This window comes from Gopherus flavomarginatus, chromosome 14 (genome assembly GCF_025201925.1).
Source record: "Gopherus flavomarginatus isolate rGopFla2 chromosome 14, rGopFla2.mat.asm, whole genome shotgun sequence".
NCBI classification, from domain to species: Eukaryota; Metazoa; Chordata; order Testudines; family Testudinidae; genus Gopherus; species Gopherus flavomarginatus.
This window is the reverse complement of record NC_066630.1, coordinates 27,801,514-27,822,987: the sequence shown is the minus strand read 5'-3', so window position 1 is coordinate 27,822,987 and position 21,474 is coordinate 27,801,514. Positions and strand designations below refer to the sequence as shown.

The 21,474-nt window shown below is 41.3% G+C and overlaps 1 protein-coding gene across 4 annotated transcripts in view; it reads right to left on the bottom strand.

The window, feature by feature from the left end:
- The window catches only part of ADCY7 (adenylate cyclase 7), a 122,808-nt gene that overhangs the window by 22,944 nt on the left and 78,390 nt on the right, over positions 1-21,474 (bottom strand). For all 4 annotated transcript variants that reach the window (XM_050922531.1, XM_050922535.1, XM_050922534.1 and 1 more), the window contains exons 7-12: positions 19,907-20,018; positions 15,024-15,151; positions 13,129-13,287; positions 6,127-6,259; positions 1,458-1,643; positions 263-306 (exon numbers count right to left, since the gene is read on the bottom strand). In XM_050922531.1, the coding sequence (XP_050778488.1) occupies positions 263-306; positions 1,458-1,643; positions 6,127-6,259; positions 13,129-13,287; positions 15,024-15,151; positions 19,907-20,018 (762 nt within the window). The remainder of the gene's footprint in view (positions 1-262; positions 307-1,457; positions 1,644-6,126; positions 6,260-13,128; positions 13,288-15,023; positions 15,152-19,906; positions 20,019-21,474) is intronic.

Sequence of the window (21,474 nt, the reverse complement as noted above, 5' to 3'; positions counted from 1 at the left end):
TTTACTACCAAAGTTATTCTTCAGCCAAGATCCAATATTCTTCTTGCTAAACAGAAACAGGTGCAGTGTATCTGAAATTGATCCAGAGTGAAAGCTCTCTGGGGCAGGTACTGTTTTACTACTTCTTTGTACAGTGCCTACCACAATAGGTCTTCCTGCCAACCAAGGGGTTTTTGTTTTTTTGTTTTAATAAAGTCACACAATTACAGTATGTCAAATTGTAATGGGACCGCACAGAACATAACAACGGTGCTGGACTTACCTATCTGAAGTCTTCTGACGACCTGTAGAATTCAATGGTATCTCCTAAACAAAAGGATTTGTGAGTGAGTTATACATTTCATAAACTAGAAAAAATATTTTACATGGCTGGTAAGAGAAAGCTACTTAGACACAGTGATACAGCACAAGTGGGAGGATCTCAGCTGACAACTCATACTGCAGCTCTTTGTTCCCCAGTAGGGAAGGAGACACAGAGGAGCTGCAGAGGTGTTGTGTTGAGCATTACATGGTATTTGATTAGCATATAAGTATGGGTTAGCTGACAGCAAGATGCACCTCTTTCATTTACTTTTCAGGGCCAGAAGATCTAAGATTCAAACACCATACCATAACGTGGTGTTATGTAAGCAGTGAGGGGAAAAGGAGGATGCTGCAGAATGAGAGATGCTATCCTTCAGAGGAGACACTAAAGTGAGATCTCTTTTGGGTCTAGTGGGTCCTTAGGTGAAAGTTAAGATCCAAAAAGAACAGAGGATAACTGTGATGCACTGGAAACAATATCACCTCTCTCAGTAAGATGAGCTTAATGGCTGATTTATTTATTTACAGTCACTACACTACCATGGCCTGGATTCAGCAAAGCACTTAATTAAAAAAGGCTGGACATCAATAGAATTTACATGTGCACTAAAGTTAGGCATGGGCTTAATTACTTTGCAGAGTCAAAACCTAAACTTCTACCTTTAAAATCGTCTCTGAAATTCCAGGAGTACGAAAAGGAGAAGAAAAAATCCTGTTTCATTCTTCACGTTAGCACTGTCAAGCTAATTAAGGTTCACACTTAGAAAAGCAGTTGTGGCCCCCTCCAGACTGGGGCTACGTTTTAAATTGATCCAGAAACTGAAGCTGGTGCAGGATGCAGCAATCCTCTTGTTATGTGATTAACCTTTCCATTCATCCTGTGCTCTGTTATCTGCATTGGCCTGTTCATTTCTGGGTTGATTCTATGGTGTGATTATATGATCACTGGGGTGTGTGTGTGTGTGTGTGTGTGTGTGTGTGTGTGTGTGTGTGTGTGTGTGTGTGTGTGTGTGTGTGTGTGTGTGTGCGTGTGCGTGTGCGCGCTCCTTGAACTCAGAGTTTCTGTTCCTGCTTAAGGCTGTGTGCGCGCATAACAGTGGGTGTCACACCCACACCCCATGCAGGAATAAAAAAAGTGCCAATCCATCCATCACCTTTCTTTGTCTCCCACTTGGAGCTGAAGATTCACTGCTGACACTTCCTCTGTGGTTCAGGTGGGCAAAGGGCCTGGCTGCTCCCCAGGACTCCAAATAACGTGTCATACGGACAGAGGCTCGCATCTTCAGTCCGTCATTCACTCGTGTTTTAGGGAGATGATTATTCAACGTATGCTGTTTAGACTAAAAGTAAGAGACACACATTTACATATAAAAAAAGAAGTACACTGTGCTCTGAAGCTCTGTTGGATTTGTACCTGAGAGCCCCACACACAACTATGGAGGACTTTGGTCTCCAGGGATATGGCACTACATATATCAGACAGAGTGCCATCCTTGATTCCCCATCCCCTGTCTTGTTCGACTTCAGTTTAAGAAAATCATAACACACTGAATTGCCTGAGGTTCCCTGCTTGGAAAACTGTTCTGATTCAACCTTCTAGCTTTGTGGACCATGTGTAGCATCATCAGAGATCACAGACCCTTGCAGACAAATGAAGGGGTTTCCTCACTGTCAGAGGAAAGTCAAGGCTGGACAAGACCATAAGCATGAGGTCTTGGGTACATGACACAGAGGGATCCACACAATGGTTGGGAGGAACCTTAACAGAGTTCAACAAAGCCCTGGATTGCAACAGAGATTATGTCCTTCTGCCATGGATGTGTAGCAAAGGAACATATCAGCCTCATAACGCCCCTTCATGTGACCAAAAGCAGCTGACATTAGGAATAAATGGGGTAATAAAGCATCAGATCTTAAGATTGTGCACTGATGAATAATCATATCCTCACATTTTAGGCATCTCCAGGAGCACAAGAGCCATTTTAACGGAGGTATATCAAATCACGCTGATGAGTACACACACAGCATAGCATGCCAGTAAAAATCTAATCACAGAATAGTGTAAAGCACTCAATCACCTGCATGTCTGCACAGTATCGAGTCTGTAATTTAAAACAGCTAAAGAAGATCATTTGATTTGTTTTCTGCTAATTCTTTTTCTTTCCAATCTTTGGATACTTGGATTTAAAGGGAATTATGTGGCCTCATGATTCCTAATGACAGGGAAATAAAAATTTGCATACTGCTTCAAGCTATTATTAATCAATGAGATTGTACAGGGATCACTTGATGAATGCCCTGTTCTGTTCATTCACTTTGAAGCATCTGGTATTGGCCACTGTCGGAAGACAGAGTACGAAACTAGATTGATCTTTGGTCTGACCCAGTGTGGCCATTCTTATGTTCTTAGGGGTTCTTGTGATTATTTGGAAGTTGTGAAAATAAGTAGCACACAAACAACTTCACCTCCCATAAAACTGGTGTGGGTGCGGGGGGGGGGGGAATATTAAATTCCCTTAGATATGTTATGTACCTTTTAAAAAAATAGCACATCTGACAACTGTGTTGTATTTGTATACATATTATGATAATAAGTACTAGACACCAAGCACGCAAGACAAAAAGCAGGCTGTTACTTATTCAACATTTCATAGAATTTCTAACTCTCAGTTGTTCGCTGAACATACATTGATATTTTGTTCTCAGGAAAAAAAAAAGCGTGATTATGGTCAGAAATGTGATCTGTGAAAAAGGCATCTTTCTTACTCAATAGAGCAGTCATCCAGCTCTGTGTATTCTCAATCCTATCTGCTTGCCTTACTGATCAAGATAAAATTCTGCTCTGTTATATGTGTACCACCTTCATAGAAAGCAACAGCACTTACACAAGCAGAACTAAGGACATAATTTAGAGCTATGGAAGAGGGAATTCAATTCTACTCTATTCTGGCTGAGGTATTAACTGTAAACTAAATTTTAACTGCAGAATCTTTATTACTGATGATGCATACCTCGAACATTATGTGGTGCCATTTTTTTTCAAAACACTTTTCAGAATACAAGTTTAATTCTACCATGGGTGGCAAACATCACATTCTTTAAATTACAAACACTTTGAATGGCCTTTTCTGGCGGTATCGCTAAAGAGAGAAATTTGAAAAACTGCCCGTGATAGTCCATATCCCCATGTTCACCCTTTTTGCAAAACTATTTTGTAAAACAATTTTGTACAAAGCATGCCTTATGAGGTATCATTTGAAAACTCATAATCTGTTGGTCATTATTGTCCTGGTAAAATATGTATGGCAATATTGTATGTAAAGTTGCATGTCTACTGTTGACATTCCTGAGACGTGTTCCCATTTCATAAAAGCAGGCACAAACCAGTTCCTCAGAGACAAAAGGGAAACTGATGCCTCAGCCAGGTGCCAACAAAATCAAATGGACTATCATCCGGCTAAGTGGCCATTCTTTGGCAGGAAAAAGGGTGAGAGCAAGAAATGTACAGCTTGGCAAAGGAACAGCTGGAAGTTCCCATGCAATCAGACTTTCCATCACCTGAACCGCAGCTGGAGAGGATTTTCAAAGAAGAGAATTGCTATAAGAAAGAGGAGAAAACTCCCCAGATCTCTCCCTTCATCTCTACTCACAGCATCGACAACACTTGAAAGATAAATGAAGCATCATCAGACTGGGGAGAGATCTTGGCTGAAAGATTCAGCCAGTAAGACTGCTGGAACATATAGTGACAGAGTCCATCAGATCCACCCTTCCCATACTCTTCAAATACATTCTGCAGTGACACGTAGCTCCTTGAAGCTGCCCACATTCCCTCCCTGCTCTAGTAGTAATGCCTAATGTAGCTAGCCACAGTAGAAACTAATGGGACCCGGCTGGGGACTCAGACGGCTGTTTCATTCCCAGCATAAATTTCTAGCTCGCAAGGTACTCAGCTCAACCATGAGATACACCAACTGATAACTCCACCCCAAGGTGCATATAGATTTCAGCTGAGTTGGAGGAATGAGGGGAAAAAAAAGAGGGGAAGTAACCAGAGCAGAGGGACCTACAAAGAAACAATTGTGGTGGGAGGAGGGGTCAAGAGAGAAGGTGGCTCCTAGCACGTTTAAAAAGTTTCTGATGAATGCTCTAAGTGTCTGCCTGTACTTGTCTTGCTATTCATTTTTCTTATTTCTATCTGTTAAATGGGAATTTAATAGCAAACTTCAGCACCACAGTATGATCGGTGTTTGAAGAATGGCTTTCAGGGCTATTGATCCAGAATACAGAAATGAGTGAGTTATATATGGAGGTTATATAAAGCATCCTAGACAGGAAACCTAATCAAAACAACAAATCAGATAACACAAGCTTCTTCAGAGTCTCTACTACCTGAGCCACAGAACTCCTATCGGGGAACATAAGAACAGCAAGAGCTGGGTTTCAACAGGAACAAAACTTTCATATTTCTGAGGGCGTAACAAAGAAGGATCAGTGGTACCAGTCAACAAGGTCTGTGCATAAGAAAACACTACAGAAGCCGAGCTTTAGGCATATTACTTCCATAAGCAAAATGGCAAATGTTCACTCACAGTCATCCAGTTAATTAGCAGTTTTGCTATTAATTAACAGTTAATTAATGTTTTGCTACCCTAGATGGATGCCTGTTCTGTCTGCAGGGCTGAGCCAGCCCTGACTGCACTAGCAAACCCAGGAAGCTCAGGATTGGCTGCAAAGGCACATAATCCACACTCAGGGAATCCAGTGAAATACAGGAACTGGACTTCATTGCAATACACTTCACAAGCCAAGCTCTGGATGTGACTAGCAGAGCCTAATCTCAGACAGTATTTCAGTAGTGCCCCTGAGTCTCTTCTCTTGATTCTTTATTTGCTTTTCATTAGAAAACTCTCAAAACTGTTAAACACCCAAGTGGTTTGTTTTGTTTGTTTATAGGTAGCCAGCGAAGAGCATGAACTATAGGGAGGAGAATTAGATGCATCCCTTTGTCTCACTTGTAACACTAGCACTTCATCCTGAAATGGAGTGTATCGGGGTAATAATGAAAGACAGTGAATAGAGTGAACTATTGAGGAATGGCTGATGGTGATGAAGCCAGTTTGGTGCTAATTCGGAGATTAATCACACTAGAGAACCCTTGTAGATGTGGATGTATTTTCCACTTCTGGCACACAAGGGGAGGATTGAGGAAGGCTTTAAGGAACAAAGAGGATCTCTGTTGGGCAGACAGTCTCAGTAGTTAACAAATATTCATGTGTGACCACCACCCTCGAACATCCCTTTCTAGGGACAGCAGTAATAAATGAATGTTTAATATTTGGCTACTGAGGTATCTATGGTGAAGCTACTTGTATATGCTACACTGAACACTAGATAAAACAAGCTTTCCTCCTGAGAGAGCAGGCAGATCAATTTAATAAGTATTTGCTTTAGGAGCTTCAGACATTTTTTTAAATGGACTTTACTGCAAAGTTTTTCCTTTGAAATTCAGGATTATTATATAGTTTAGCTTTACGTCAAGCCTTTCTCCATAAACTGCTTTGCATGAAACACACTTCCTCCCCAAATAATAGATAAGCATGCATTTTTGGCCCTCTCTAGTGGCTGGACCATGTAAGACATTTGTAAGTTTGCTACTGCCTTCAAGCTAATGGATTTTTAACTCAAACAGTACAGGCACATGCTTTTAGATCCAGCAGTCCTGCATTCAAACCACATACTCTCTCTCTCTTTCTCACACACACACTATATTCCTGAACTAAAACACGCGCATATATATATATTTTAAATGTAGACACATACCCTCGGGTCAATCACCAAGTAGGTTTTGATGTTCATTGCTTTAAGGTATGGGTCTCTCAGGTGTCCATTCCCTTCTTCCACTTCGTAAGCTTTGCCTAGGTGATTTAGTGTTGCTTCAGTGATGTGTACACGACTAGAGCGGGGAAAAGGAATAAAAGGCCTAAACATCTAGGGAAAGGTCAGTTTAAGCAACTCATTTACATTTCAATGGCCCCCGTTGACATGTCTGTGCTTTTCAACAGCTTTGGCAGACGACTCCAGGATACTGCCAGCAGTTCAAACAGCATTGTGATCCTTCATGGTACATTATACAATGCAACTTTATTTGTGTTGCGTCTTTCATAGCATGTGTATCCCAAAACGCTTCCTAGTACTAAGTAATACATGAAAGTAAATAGCAGAAGGACAGAGAAATTAAGAGGTGCAGGCAAGCAGAAGAAATATCGTCAATGAAGATTTGATGACTGACAAGGCAAAGAGACAGAGGAAGGTTGTTCTAGATGACAGGAGCGTCAAAGAATGCTTGCTCGCTCTCTCGCTCTCTCTCTCTCACACACACACACCAATAGTTAAACTGTGTGGAGGGATGAGTCCTGTGCTAGACAGGCAGAGGGAATATCAGCAAAGTGGGTTAGAGCAAATCCATAGAAGGTTTAACAACAAGGAAGGCAATTCTGAGCATGTATTTTTTTCTGGAGAGAGCAATCAGAAGCACAGCAGCAACAGTGCAGGTCTCTGAACAGGATCTGCTAATACTCCCACGCATTCATTCTGATCACAAGCCTTGTCTTGAATATTTCGTTGCACTAGATAATCACACGGAATCAGGTGTTTGTGCAACCCCTTTCTATAGAATTGCTCAATAAAAGACATTCCGAATAATTAAATGTGTTAATATAACAACAACAACGATCCTTTCACTTATATGCTTCTCTGTAGCTATAGATTACCCTATTTTATAGATGGAGTAATTCAGGCAGAGAGAGGTTAAATAATCTGCCCAAGGTCACACAATTAATCAGCTACAGAGCTGGGAAGAGAATCCAGTCACTGACTTTAAAATGGAATTTGTGAGAGAGTTCAGATGGTTCAGCTGATTGCAGCAAGAAATAGGTTAATGGCAGCTCCCCACTCCCTTTCCCTGCACATGTGCTCAACGGAAGGGTCGGAGACTGCTGACCAATCAGATTTCCCAGGAGGAAAGGTAGCTCTTTGGGACTCAATAGGCGAGAATGCCTTGGAGCAGGGAGGGCTGAACCCCCGTCCTGGCTGCACTTAGCCCCACAGTGACTGGAGATGTTTCTGTTTTGTTTCCTGGCAACTGGTTTACGAGATTATTTTGTTGCAATCCTTACCTCAGCTGTAACCAGCCTAAGAGGACTTTCTAAAATGAAATTTTATAAGATGCCCTAATCATTATTATTTGTGTCCAGTAACAACTGTAAAATGCTAGGTGACACCCCAAAATTAACCAGGGCTTATTTAGAGACAGTCTCCCATTCAGCAAATTCTTTAGGGATTTCCAATATATTAGAACCATTCAAATACAACTTCTGTTAGACAGTATCTTGATTCAAGAGTTTGCTCAGCTGCATATTATGATTAACAGCAAAAGATGCTTTTTTTAAGTCTACACAATAAATGCAGCACACTTCAGACCTTGATGCAAGCACGTCTTCTCTCCTTCACTTAAATCCCATTGTAGAGTAAAGGTCAGTACCATAAAGGATATATTGTTTATAAGATTACAATCATCAGGTCACAACAAGAGCTGGTCATAAAAAAAGTTTTTCTAAATATTTAGAAACAAAAAAGGAAATGTTTCGACAATTTCTGAAATGATTAAAGGAGCTTTATTTGCTCATGGACGTTACTTGAGCCTCACTGAAAAAGGGACAGGTATATAATGCCAACTGCTGCCTCAATGCCATTTTTGGTCATTTCCAGACAAGGGTAAATATACTGTCCCCTCCTCACCCAGCCTTGAAGGCAAACAGGTTACTTGCAGTAAGGATTGCAGGGCTGGGCCTAAACTAGTAAATGTTGCTTAAGTCAGCCTGTTCTTCAGATGAACAAAAAAAGCTATTAAGTTAAATTACAACAAGAGTGACATTTCAAAGGTTACAGTAAAACACTTTCTGATCTTTCAGACACATGCAGAAATGACCATCAGTAACCAGCTCAGCAACACCAAATGCTTTTAAAATATTATTCAGAAGCACAGAAAAGAAGTGAGGTCACATTACTATGGTACAAATAACTCTGCTCTAGGTCAGAAGCTCAGCCATTTTTCTATGGAAAGGTATTTGGGTGCACATCAATAAAATTTCACCAGTAAACTAAAAACTGAATACACCTGCAGATCATTTACAATATCTATTACATTGTAGCGAGAAAAAAAATCAGATGGCAAAACAAAAAAGAAACATCACACCTTACAGTAAAATGAACAAACATGGTCAGTTTTGCATATCATTCTGTTATAGTGTGGGGTTTTCCACAGTGCTCAATGTCTGCCTAACTGCTCCCAAAGAAATAAAACTTCCATGGACAGCAGTGACAGCAAGCTTAGCCAACACTGTGCTTATGGGAATCTCACCCACGCTGTATTTTTTTCACAGGAGCTGTGTAGCAAGCAGCCTCTCTGTGAGGCCACACCATAACTCCTGTGACACAAAATGTCCCCTTCAGTCAAACAGTGTAAATTATGAACTCAATGACGACCCAGTGCTAGGCAGTGTAGAAAGTGCAGTATTGCACAGTGCCGCTTCAGCACAGGCAGGCCAACCTAAATCAGTCATAATATTTAACAGAGAGTTAAACATAAGCATGTAGAAGGGAACAGAGCCATCAAAGCTTTATAAAGTGGTTATGGTCCTAAAATTGACTGTAAAAATGCACCTTCTGATTCCCTCATTGTATTCAGAGTCATTCTAGCTCGCTTCACAGGGGGGAAAAAAAGAACACTTTACAATTCTGTACAGTTCTCTTAGCACTGCAGAGTTAAGACAGCACACGAGCAGTGTGCTCGATTCTATTGTGGCTGGCATGTCACCACCACAACTGATAACCGATCTGTAGTCACTCAGGTAGGTGGTAACAAGGAACCACCCCTGAAGACCAAGCTGTGCTTTAAGGGTTTAAATGACAATCGTAGATTTATTGCCACTCCACAAAACATTGTTAGATTTGCATAGGCTATGAAAGTCCCCAAAAAATTACAGAATCATTTGGGGTGGAAGAGGGAACAGATAGAATCAACTTCCTTGCTCCTGTACAGGCTGGGAAAAAAAAAAAACAGGTTTCTTTGCTAAATCCTGTCCATAGAGCTCTTTCTCTCTTTGAAAGCAGCATCTATAAAGTATCCTGTTGTGAGATAACGCTGTAAATTACAAAACTAAAACCCCATGAGTGTATCTCTAGATTACACGAGCATCTGACTCAAGGTAATAAAACTGCTGTTCTAATCCATTTTAGACAAAGTCAGCATCGTTCATTGGCTAGGACCAGGCTTTCATTTCTAGCCCTGCCACTCACCTGTTGTGTAGTTTGGACAGGTCACTGCACTTCCTCATGCCTTTGTTCCCTCTTCAATATCGGTTTATCTCGTTTGTATAGACTTGAAACTCTTTTGGGCAGGGCATGTCTCTTACTACACGTAAGTACAGAGCCCAGCACAAAGGGGTCCTGCCCTCAGTTGGGGCATTTAGGTACTACTGTAATTCAAATAGTTAATAATATGAGTGTGTGCAAGCCCAGGACATCTTTATTTGTTTTGTTTTATTTTTTAAAACAGCATTTGGGGTATATATTATAATCACAATTTCAAATATTACATATACTGCAACACAGAAAAACATTAAGTTGCTATTCTTTCTGAATAAGGGAAATACTAAATGTTTGTGTTTTAAAGAATATTTACATTTCATGTTATTTTTAGTAAGTATCTAAGATAGGCATCTTGAACTAATGGATAGAGCACTGCACTGGGAGTCAGGAGACCTATGTTCTATTCCTACCACGACTCGGAGGAGCCAGAAGCAGACGATACCTGGAAGGCTGAGCCTCTCGAGAGACTGAAGCTCCTGTTCCGACGGAATAAGTCCTGAGACTTTACTGACTATGAATTTCTGGGGAGTGATACAATTATTACTTGTTTTCAGTTTGCCCTTTATACATGCCAACTCCCACCCAGCGATTAAGTCCTTACAGCGACTGGCTATATTGGGACACCTGTCTGATTGCTGGCTGTGCCACCAGACTCGTTCTGAAGAAGGAATAGGGTTGTGGGCTGTTCCTGCAAATCTCTCTGAAGTACTCTCCTTGCAGGTAGTACAAAAAACTGAATGGGCCTGGGCAGGGGAATACCAGTATGATAAATACGGGAAGGTGTCTGAAATTTGGTATTATTGCTGGGAAGCTAAGGGGGTCCCTCTTTTTGATATCCTTGGGATTGGGTATAACCTGCTCCTTTGTTTGGAAAATACTAAAGGGATTGGGACCCTTCCCCTTGAGGCCTGTGACCAAACCCTTCGGTTTGATATTGAGACTGGGACATTTCCCCCTGTGAATATTTCTGAGAACGCCAAGAAACTCCTTTGACTCCTAGACAGGGCCTTTACTGTAAAGGCAACAGGCATTCTTTATCAAGGGAAATGGATCCCCTCGTTTCTCCCGCTGGGCCCCGTGAATAGTACTCATACCTTTTATATGGATGTTTATTCTGGCATTGTGTTGCCTCACCCATCCCTTCAAAAAATGTCTGGATGCCCACAGCCCATGGGATTGCTTGCAAGTTTTACAGCTAATTTGTTTGCTGTTATGTATTGTGGGGGTATCCTAAATGCTACCCATGCCCTAGGACGCTTAAATATCTCCCACTGGAGGTGCCAAGACCGCATGGTAGGTGCCCCCCAGCAGTGGAATGTATTAGTGACCCAATGCCACCGAGTCGCGGGTAATACCCTTACCCTCTATTTAGAGACCCCTGGCTTGTATTTTATCTGTGGCCATAGCGCCTACAAAGCTCTCCCTCCCAGCTGGCGGGGTCGGTGTGGCGTGGCCTGGGTATTGCCTGATGTTCAAATTAACACCACGTTAGATTCTAGTCAGATCCTCAACCTGGGAAGCTATTCTCACAAGCTTTTTACCCCCTCCATAAGGACTAGAACCAAGCGTGCCGAGAATCCCTTAGTTGCTAGGCAGACAGGATTTCATTCCTTTGTCTGTGCGTTCATTCCTGGGTTGGGGGTAGCTGAACTAGAGAGAGCAGTTGTAAATATTTCTGCAGAGCTTGAAAAAGCAGCTAATGCACCAATAGACGCTTTTCAAAAGTTGCAACGAGAGATTGATGAAATAGCAGAAGTAGCTATGCAAAATAGACGTGTGCTAGATGCCATGAATGCTGAATTAAGGGGGGCTTGTGCTTGCATCGGTGAAAAATGTTGCTTTTAGGTTAATCACTCTGGCTTAATTGAACAGGATTTACAGGCTATTAAGAACACTGCTGTTGTTTTTCATGCTGTATCTCTTGATCACACCTTTAATTTTGAGGACCTTCTCCCAGACCTTGGGTCATGGTTTACTGGCCTTTTCCGTACAATTGTTAAATGGATTATTTTCTGTCTGTTCTACCTATGTATTGTTTGGATAGTAATACAATGCGCAAAATGTCTGTATAATGCTGTAACCAAAGGTTCTGCTGTCCGTAAAACAACTCAGTACCTGTCTCTTCAGGTTGATCGTAAATTACGTAACGGGCCTGGCAATCTGGGCTTGCCAGGCCCGAAGGGGGGATTGTGAAAGCTGGCTGACCCCCCTTAATAGACTACAAGTGGCCAGTAGGTGGGCGGGGAGTGAGTACTGCTCATGGACACAGTAGCCTGAATTTTTGCACACTCTCTTCCTCTGCCTCAAAGCAGGAAGATCCTGCTCCAAACCAGTTAGATCTACTTAGATAAAAGGAGCATGAGATTTTACACTTACCAATCAAGTATTAACACGCAAGGGTCTTTGTCTGAATGTGTATAAAAGGTCTGTGAAACTTGTGTAAGATAGAGTCTTTTGTACCAAGGTACAGGCTCTCCTTTTTCTGCAGAATAAAGCATTTTTTCCTTATCCCTGTCAGGCTGTTAATTGGCTCTCAGCTAGGCAGATCCGATATTTCGGTAACATTTCTGAATAAGGGAAATACTAAATAGTTGTGTTTTAAAGAATATTTACATTTCATGTTATTTTTAGTAAATATCTAAGATAGGCATCTTGAACCATGGATAGAGCACTGCAATGGGAGCCAGGAGACCCATGTTCTATTCCCAAATTCCATACTGCCCTGCTGTGTGACATCAGGCAGGTCACTTTACACCTCTGCTTCAGTTTCCCCACTATAAAAATACATAAACATGCTTACTACCTTCCTTTGTAAAGTGCTTTGTGATCTATAGATAGAAAGTGCTATTATTATTATTATTATTATTATAGACAAACTACACACAAACCTACTGTTTATACATCATAAGGCTGCATTTTATCTTGGTTTTCTGGAGCTCTCTCTAAATAAATGTATCACTCACATTTGATTTAAATCATCAGTAGAAACACTAAGTAAGTATACAGCCTTCTATTGCCTACAGAAGCTGTGTATGTGTTTTCATCTAAATTTACAAATACATATATAATATGTCTTTATGTACAACTTGAATCAAGTCAGTCAGCATACAATAGAACAGTTTCAGAGATGCAAGGAAGGTGAAGAGCTATATAAGCAGCATTTACTCACAGAAGATAAGAGTTCTATGGATCAGGTGAGAAATTATCAAGAGACAAACATTTTTCAAAGTAGAAGTGGACAGACATTTTTGCCCATTTCAAACCTTCATTGATTAAAATAAATGCAGCAGCACAGGTATGGATTCCAGGCCCAACATAATATAATGAAATATTGAAATAATATAAAAATTATCATTGTGGAACTGAAGAAGCAGCCAAAACAAATGTTCTTACCCAGGTATTCCTGAGGATTCCATACGATTAGCTAAGGAAACATCATGAGACCACACATCATACTGCCATTTCCGGAGTCCAATCACGCCACAAAGTACATTCCCAGAATGGATACCAACTCTCATACTGATGTCCACTCCAGTGGCTTCTTTCACTTGTCTTGGGGGGGAGGGGAAGAGGGGAGAAAAATCAGAAAAGCTAACTGCCCCACATATATACATTACTTACTGAAGTTCGATTTACTCCACTCAACAAAAAGCAGATGTGAAACTTAGAATTGCTGAACACAGGAGGGGAAAATGTGGTGATTTATTAAAAGTATCCAAAGATTTTATGGAGACTTCCTCTGATTTGTGCATCAGAAGCTTTTCTAATTTTATTGCATAGAATAATACCGTTACTATGGTCTCCCAAATAAAGGGTAGACAAATGGACTGATTCTCAGCTCATGGCACAGCGATTCAGCGCAGCAATTAAGATTAGAATACACACAAGGCTTAGTTTCATAATGAAAAGAAACATGAACTTAGGATGGGACCATCAAAGCCATAGGAAGTGGTATAACTCTCCTCCTACTGAAGTCAATGGGTACAAAGTTAGGCCAACTTTTGGCTTTCCCTTGGCACTGACACAGCTAAAATTTACAAGAAAGGAGAATTAAATCTTAGGAATTTAAATATAATTTACACACAAATAAACCATTTTCGTGTTATTTGGATGTTAGGCTGCAGCTAGAGTTTAAACGTTGTGAAATGTTCTTAAATACATGTCCTTTCTATGTATGCTAGAGTTAATAGAGGTTGTAGGTGGTCTCACGACAGTATTTGAAAGAGTTGGCAGTAATTTCAGTTGTCCTAGCCAACTTTGTTCTCTTTAATATAAGCAACAGCATAGCTTAATTACCTTCACCACTGAAATTTAAGCCTGAACATGAGATGATGCTGGAATGTAATAAGCAGTCAATCCATTCGTACTGTGTAACCTTAGAATGAAACATTACAGAATCCCACATTATTGTGGGGATGGAACCGTATCTTTGCATTACCACCTTGACACCTGACCTTGCACTCCTTGTGCACCCAAATCTGCATTCCTTCTGCACACAAGGAATGCAAAATCAGGCCTGGTACACTACCCTCTTCTCCTCCTCCTCAATACATTTTGTGTGCTAAGCAATAGAAATAATAAAAGGGTGGTGACTGCTCCTAGATGTGTGGAAACAACTTTTTGTAAACAAAAAAACAAAACAAAAAAAGGCTTGTCTACACAGCATTGTCAAAGTGCATTAGACGGGTGTGATTTGTAGTGCACAACACATCAGAGTGCTTTAACTGCCCTGTGTAGATCCTGCTTGCATGCTCTAAAAGGTGTCTAGTTAACGTAGACCCTCCAGCAGGGTCTACATGGGGCAGTTCACAACAGGTCAGAGTGCTTTATAAATTACACCTCTCCGATGCACTTTACTGCACTAGGCAGACGAGCCCAAAGGAATACTAACACCATCAAGCAGACTTCACAATTTTTGATTTTATGGATTTATGATAAATCATGTATTACTAAAAATAATAAATTGGCCTCAAAGTATTTCATTCAGCATTTTATTCTCTTCTGATTTCATCCCCTTTTACATAAGCTATGGAGACCCATGATGTTCTGCTCTCATAATAGATATTTTGTTCATAGAAAAGAGGCTGGAGCCGTTCTGACATGACACATGCAAGATGAAATAGCATAGGTGATACAATAGTTAGTGAACGCATTCTAGACTGTCCACACAAAAGACTAAGAATGATCTTACCCAAAAAGAAAAAAAAATCCCAGCCCTACATTTCTAAGGTGCCTGTTTATTTTCTGAGTGTCTATAAGTTAAAAAGTCCTTTTTACACAATACATACTTTATAGCTTCACACATGTCAAGTCCCATTTTCACACAGTTCCGGGCATGAACCGGTAAGGACACAGGTAGGCCTGAGACACAGTAATAACAGTCCCCCAAAATTTTTATTCTCATGCATTCATTTTCCTGCAAAATAAAGAGAAAGAAACATAACAGGAAAAAAGCACTGCTTATATGCATCAGTACATACCCGGAGTACATAACATAGGAGACATCACTTATCAATGTCATTTTGAGAAAAGTTAGGCCCCATTTAATCCTGGTTGAAGCAACAAAACAATTTCCCTCCTTCTACATTCAAAACCCAAAGGGGTTTGTGAGTGATGTTTCTTGTCACCTGCTTCACTCCTGAGTCTTACCGAAACCAAAAATAAAATTAAACCAGAAAGAAGTCAGTGAGATGGCTTTATTACTTATGGGGCTACTCCACTTACGTAGTCCTGCATAATTGTCATGGAATTTACCACCAGATGGACAAAATCTGCCAGTCTGCCATTTTACCATAGTTTTTCATAAATTGGAAGCCAATAATAAATTACTTGCCCTAACTGAAGCATTTTGCAAGGCTGCTCTAGTGGATAAAGCACTGTGTGTTGTCACCAGACCTGCCAAGGCTTGGGGAAAGAACCAGGGGTCTGGATATTCAGCCCAACAGTTTACTGAGGATGTTTTCAGTTGCCTGAAGAGAGAAGCCAGCAAGAACCACAATTTTGATACTTCTAGCAATAGAGCAGCAATGCAATTTCACAAGAGAATGCCCGCCTGCCAACTGCAGGATGGAAAGGGACAGTTACCTGTTCCGTAACTGGCGTTATTTGAGATGTGTTGCTCGTGTCTATTCAACAGTAGGTGTGCGTGCTGCCGTGCTCGCCATGTGCACCGGTGCCGGAAGTTTTTCTCTTAGCAGTACCTGTACTGGGGGAGCACCGCAGCGACCCCTGGAGTGGTGCCTGTATATCGTGCTATAAGGGGGACCGTGCACTCCCCACACCCTTGGTTCCTTCTTGCCGGACAACTCGACAGAGGGGAAGGATGGTGGGGTGTGGAATAGACATAAGCAACACATCTCAAAGAACGCCAGTTACAGAACTGGTAACTGCCCTTTCTTCTTCGAGTGATTGCTCATGTGTATGCCACAGTAGGTGATTCCAAGCCATACCTGTTGGAGGTAGGAGTTCACGATAGGCTGGGACAGAGTACCGCCCTGCCAAACCTGGCGTCATCCCTAGACTGGGAGACGATCGCATAACGCGAAGTAAATGTGTGAACAGAGGCCCTAGAGGCTGCTCTACAAATGTCTAGAATAGGGACATGGGCTACACTGGCAGTTGATGAGGCCTGAGCCCTCGTAGAGTGTGCCCTGACGATCGATGGCGGGGGAACCCCTGCCAGGCCATAGCACGTGTATATGCATGAGGTGATCCATCAGGAAAAATGCTGGGTGGAGATAGATTGCCCTCTCACCTGCTTGGCCGAGGCAACAAAAAGTTGCGAAGATTTCTGGAATGGCTTGGTCCAATCCAGATAAAAGGCCAGAGCTCTACATACATCTAGTGTATGGAGGCAGCATTCCTCATTGGAAGAATGGGGCTTAGGGAAGAGAAGAAAGATGCTCTGTTCTATACGGAAGGCAGAGACCATCTCCGGAAGGAACGCCGGGTGTGGGCAAAGCTGGACTTTGTCCCTGTGGAAGACCATGTAGGGCGGTTCCAAGGTCAAGGCCCTGAGCTCCGAGACACGTCAGGCCAACGTGATCACTACAAGGAAGGCTACCTTCCATGAGAGGTAAGACCATGAACACATGGTCAGGGGCTCAAAGGGAGGACCCGTGAGTCGGGACAAAACTAGGTTCAGGTCCCACTGCGCCACAGGGGGTCTAGCGTATGGGAATGAACAGTCAAAGCGCCTCAAGAAATGGGAAGTCATAGAGTGGGAAAAGACCGAGTACCCTTGCACCAGTGGGCGGAAGGCCGATATGGCCGCCAAATGTACCCTGACGGAGGTGGGTGCCAGTCCCTGAGTCCTAAGGGACAGAGGTAGTCCAGGACAAGCTGGAGAGGCGCGGAGGAAGGGGAGACTCCCCACTCACTCACCCACTTGGAGAACCTGGACCACTTCGCCATGTACATCTGGCATGCGGACAATTTCCTACTTTCCAGGAGGATTCACCTTACCTGCTCCGAACATCTGCATCCTCATCTAGCCAGGGAGGCAGCTCAAATTTTGTGCATTTTTGCATTTCTTTGTGAAATTAAAATCACTCCGATTTTCCTGACATTTCTGCACCATTTTGTAAGAAAATTGGTTTTGCTTCAAAAATTGGTTTGGAAATGTTTGTGCAGCCATATTACTGGTCTCACAAAATATCATAAAAACATCAGGGTGATTTACTGTGTTAAATGAAAACAGCCAAAACAACATTGGGGAAAGTTTAATTAAAACATTTCCACAATTTTGTGAAGTCCAAAATATGTATGTATTCAGCTGAGCTTTCATATTGACAGGTGCTAATCACAGGACATAAGGTAACCTGTAAATTATATTAATAAATCCGCTGTAGAGTATTTTGAGATTATTTTTATGAAATACTGTACAAAAATAAATTATACTGTTTTATAAAGACAATTCAGTTGTTACTTTTTCTGAACCTAAAGAACCATTACAAACAATGCCCATAGTTATCCTTTCAATTCACTTTCATTAAAAAAATCCATTTTTATTTTACTTATTTTATATATTTTTATCCTGTGGCATAAAAAACCCATAAGTTGTATCAAACCCTGTGGTCATAAGCCATGTGTCATACAAAAATATAGCTCTAATAAGAAGGTTAGTATGACCCTCTTATTCTCCAGAGCTTGCAAAGCTGTAATTACAACTCAACTCCTGGAAATACTATATGAAAAATTAGAAGTGTGGGAAAAGATAATTTATTGTTTACAAGGCTTTAATGTATGCTGTTTTAGTATAAGGGATACAGTACATTCAACAATCTAATTTGCCCACATCCATCAAGATTTAATTTAATACTTTGTTAAGGATTCTTCTCTTTCAATTATTTATAGCATAATTACACAATACTTTAACAGCAGCATAATCCCCTATTCTAGAATTTACAACTTCTCCTGCTTACTTTCCGGAAAGCTCTAGAACTTTACAAACTAAATGAGATTTTTCCAACCCCATTAAATTCTTCTATGCTTCAGTTAGTTACCTATACCCAAATATGCTCAGTTTATAAATCAAACTACAATCTCCAAAAAAAATCAAGGATTGGGAGTTCTGAAAGCCAGGCTTTGTTCTTTCCTTATTCTTCATCAACAATAAATTTCTAGAACCAGAACTTGGCTGGCATTTACTTCTTGTACATTACAGGACAAAATAAAATACAACTTTACTCTTTTGAAGCTATGTTAGCTCCATAACACTGACAATAGGCTCTAGACATTTTGCCGCCCCAAGCACGGAAGGTCCGCTGAAACCGCAGGACTAGCGGACCCTAGCAGGCAAGCCACCAAAGGCACCCTGCCTGCCGCCCTAGCGGCGACCAGCAGAGCGCCTCTCGCGGCTTGCCGCCCCAGGCACGCGCTTGGAGCACTGGTGCCTGGAGCCGCCCCGATCATTAGACAGACTCAACAGCTTTCCACCCAGTCCATGACAAGAAGATGTAAGTGGCACAGCTTTAAAGGAGTTGCCAGAGTTAGCTGAATAGCAGACCAGGGAGATGTCAGAGCTAGCCAGGAACATAGCAGTTCCTAGGCACGTTAAGCACATTCTATGCTACAGTTTTAAGTTCTGGTCATCAGGACGTTTGATAAACACCTCTTTATTTACAGACATGATTATCAACTATGCACGTTAGGGCAAGAAGTCATTTGCATACATTCTCCAGACTTCTGAGCCTTCAGTTTTAATAGGGATGTTCTTGCTGGACACTGCAATCCACATTTTATAATTTGTTCCGTATCTATCATAGGTACAGATAGAAAGTAATGAGAACACTGGCAGACAGCCCATACCATCACAAGCAGTATTTTTACCAACATAGTTTCCCTTTAGCTATATTAATTTGATGTTTCTGGCACAATATTCAAAGATAGATTGTTCTGAAATTCTTTACCCATTTGCTTCATAAAAGTGTATCAAAAGCAGATGTTACAATGATTCATTCTGCCAGCCTAAGGTCAAACTGTATATATGCAAACGATTTATTACAGAGAAAACAGGACAAAATATTCTATAATGTAACTCAATCACTACATTATATTGCAAATATGATTCCATTCTAAAAAAAATTAATCAAATAGCACAAACTCCTTTTTCATGCTACATGGTCTCTGGCATGGTTTTATATTGTACAGTTCCCAATGTTTAAATTTTATTGCTGTATTACATAACTAAAATATCCCAATAGTTTGCACTTCATACAGTGTTCTTTAAAGGACTTCAAAGCATTTTAGAAATGTTAAGGAATTCAGCATCACAACACCCTGTGAGGTATTGCAGATAAGTATTACTGCTCCCATTTTCCTGGTAGGTAAACCGAAACACAAAAAGAGTTAGGGAACTCACCTAGAGTCCCAAAGTGATTCAGTAGAAGAGCTGAAAGTAAAATCTCAGCGAGCCAGCCTGGTTTTATAACCCTCCTCCTGCCACTCAAACAGCTTTCCTGGTTCTTTTAGAGATTTTTAAATCCATTTTGCCTTTTGCTGGGGTTTTTACTAGCAGGTCAAGCAGACTCTCCAATGGATACTTCCTACCCTGTGTTTTGCATCAGCCAGACTTCCCAAATGCAGGAGAACTGACTCCCAGGAGCTTGGAGCTAGTTGTTTTCTAACAGTGGCATTTAGCCCCATTCACATAATGAAGAGCAACGCTTACCTTAGCAATTTGATCAAACTTCCCAAAGAGTTCATTCAGCATCACTACCAGCTCCTTCGGAGAGCAGTCGCTAGCCAGACGAGTGAATCCTACAATGTCTGCGTACAGGATGCTGGACAAGGACATACTATTTAGTCACATTTTAATTATTCATAGATTCATAGACTCTAGGACTGGAAGGGACCTCGAGAGGTCATCGAGTCCAGTCCCCTGCCCTCATGGCAGGACCAAATACCGTCTAGACCATCCCTGATAGACATTTATCTAACCTACTCTTAAATATCTCCAGAGATGGAGATTCCACAACCTCCCTAGGCAATTTATTCCAGTGTTCAACCACCCTGACAGTTAGGAAATTTTTCCTAATGTCCAACCTAAATATCCCTTGCTGCAGTTTAAGCCCATTGCCTCTTGTTCTATCATTAGAGGCTAAGGTGAACAAGTTTTCTCCCTCCTCCTGATCACACCCTTTTAGATACCTGAAAACTGCTATCATGTCCCCTCTCAGTCTTCTCTTTCCCAAACGAAACATACCCAATTCTTTCAGCCTTCCTTCATAGTCATGTTCTCAAGACCTTTAATCATTCTTGTTGCTCTTCTCTGGACCCTCTCCAATTTCTCCACATCTTTCTTGAAATGCGGTGCCCAGAACTGGACACAATACTCCAGTTGAGGCCTAACCAGCACAGAGTAGAGCGAAAGAATGACTTCTCGTGTCTTGTTTACAACACACCTGTTAATGCATCCCAGAATCACGTTTGCTTTTTTTGCAACAGTATCACACTGTTGACTCATATTTAGCTTGTGGTCCACTATGACTCCTAGATCTCTTTCTGCCATACTCCTTCCTAGACAATCTCTTCCCATTCTGTATGTGTGAAACAGATTGTTCCTTCCTAAGTGGAGCACTTTGCATTTGTCTTTATTGAACCTCAGACCATTTCTCCAATTTGTCCAGATCACTTTGAATTTTGACCCTGTCCTCCAAAGCAGTTGCAATCCCTCCCAGTTTGGTATCGTCTGCAAACTTAATAAGCGTACTTTCTATGCCAACATCTAAGTCGTTGATGAAGATATTGAACAGAGCCGGTCCCAAAACAGACCCCTGCAGAACCTTACTTGTTATATCTTTCCAGCAGGATTGGGAGCCATTAATAACTACTCTCTGAGTATGGTTATCCAACCAGTTATGCACCCACCTTATAGTAGCCCCATCTAAATTGTATTTGCCTAGCTTATCGATAAGGATATCATGCGAGACCATATCAAATGTCTTACTAAAGTCTAGGTATACCACATCCACCGTTTCTCACTTATCCACATGACTTGTTATCCTATCAAAGAAAGCTATCAGATTGGTTTGACACGATTTGTTCTTTACAAATCCATGCTGGCTATTCCCTATCACTTTACCACCTTCCAAGTGTTTGCAGATGATTTCTTTAATTACTTGCTCCATTATCTTCCCTGGCACAGAAGTTAAACTAACTGGTCTGTAGTTTCCTGTGTTGTTTTTATTTCCCTTTTTATAGATGGGCACTATATTTGCCCTTTTCCAGTCTTTTGGA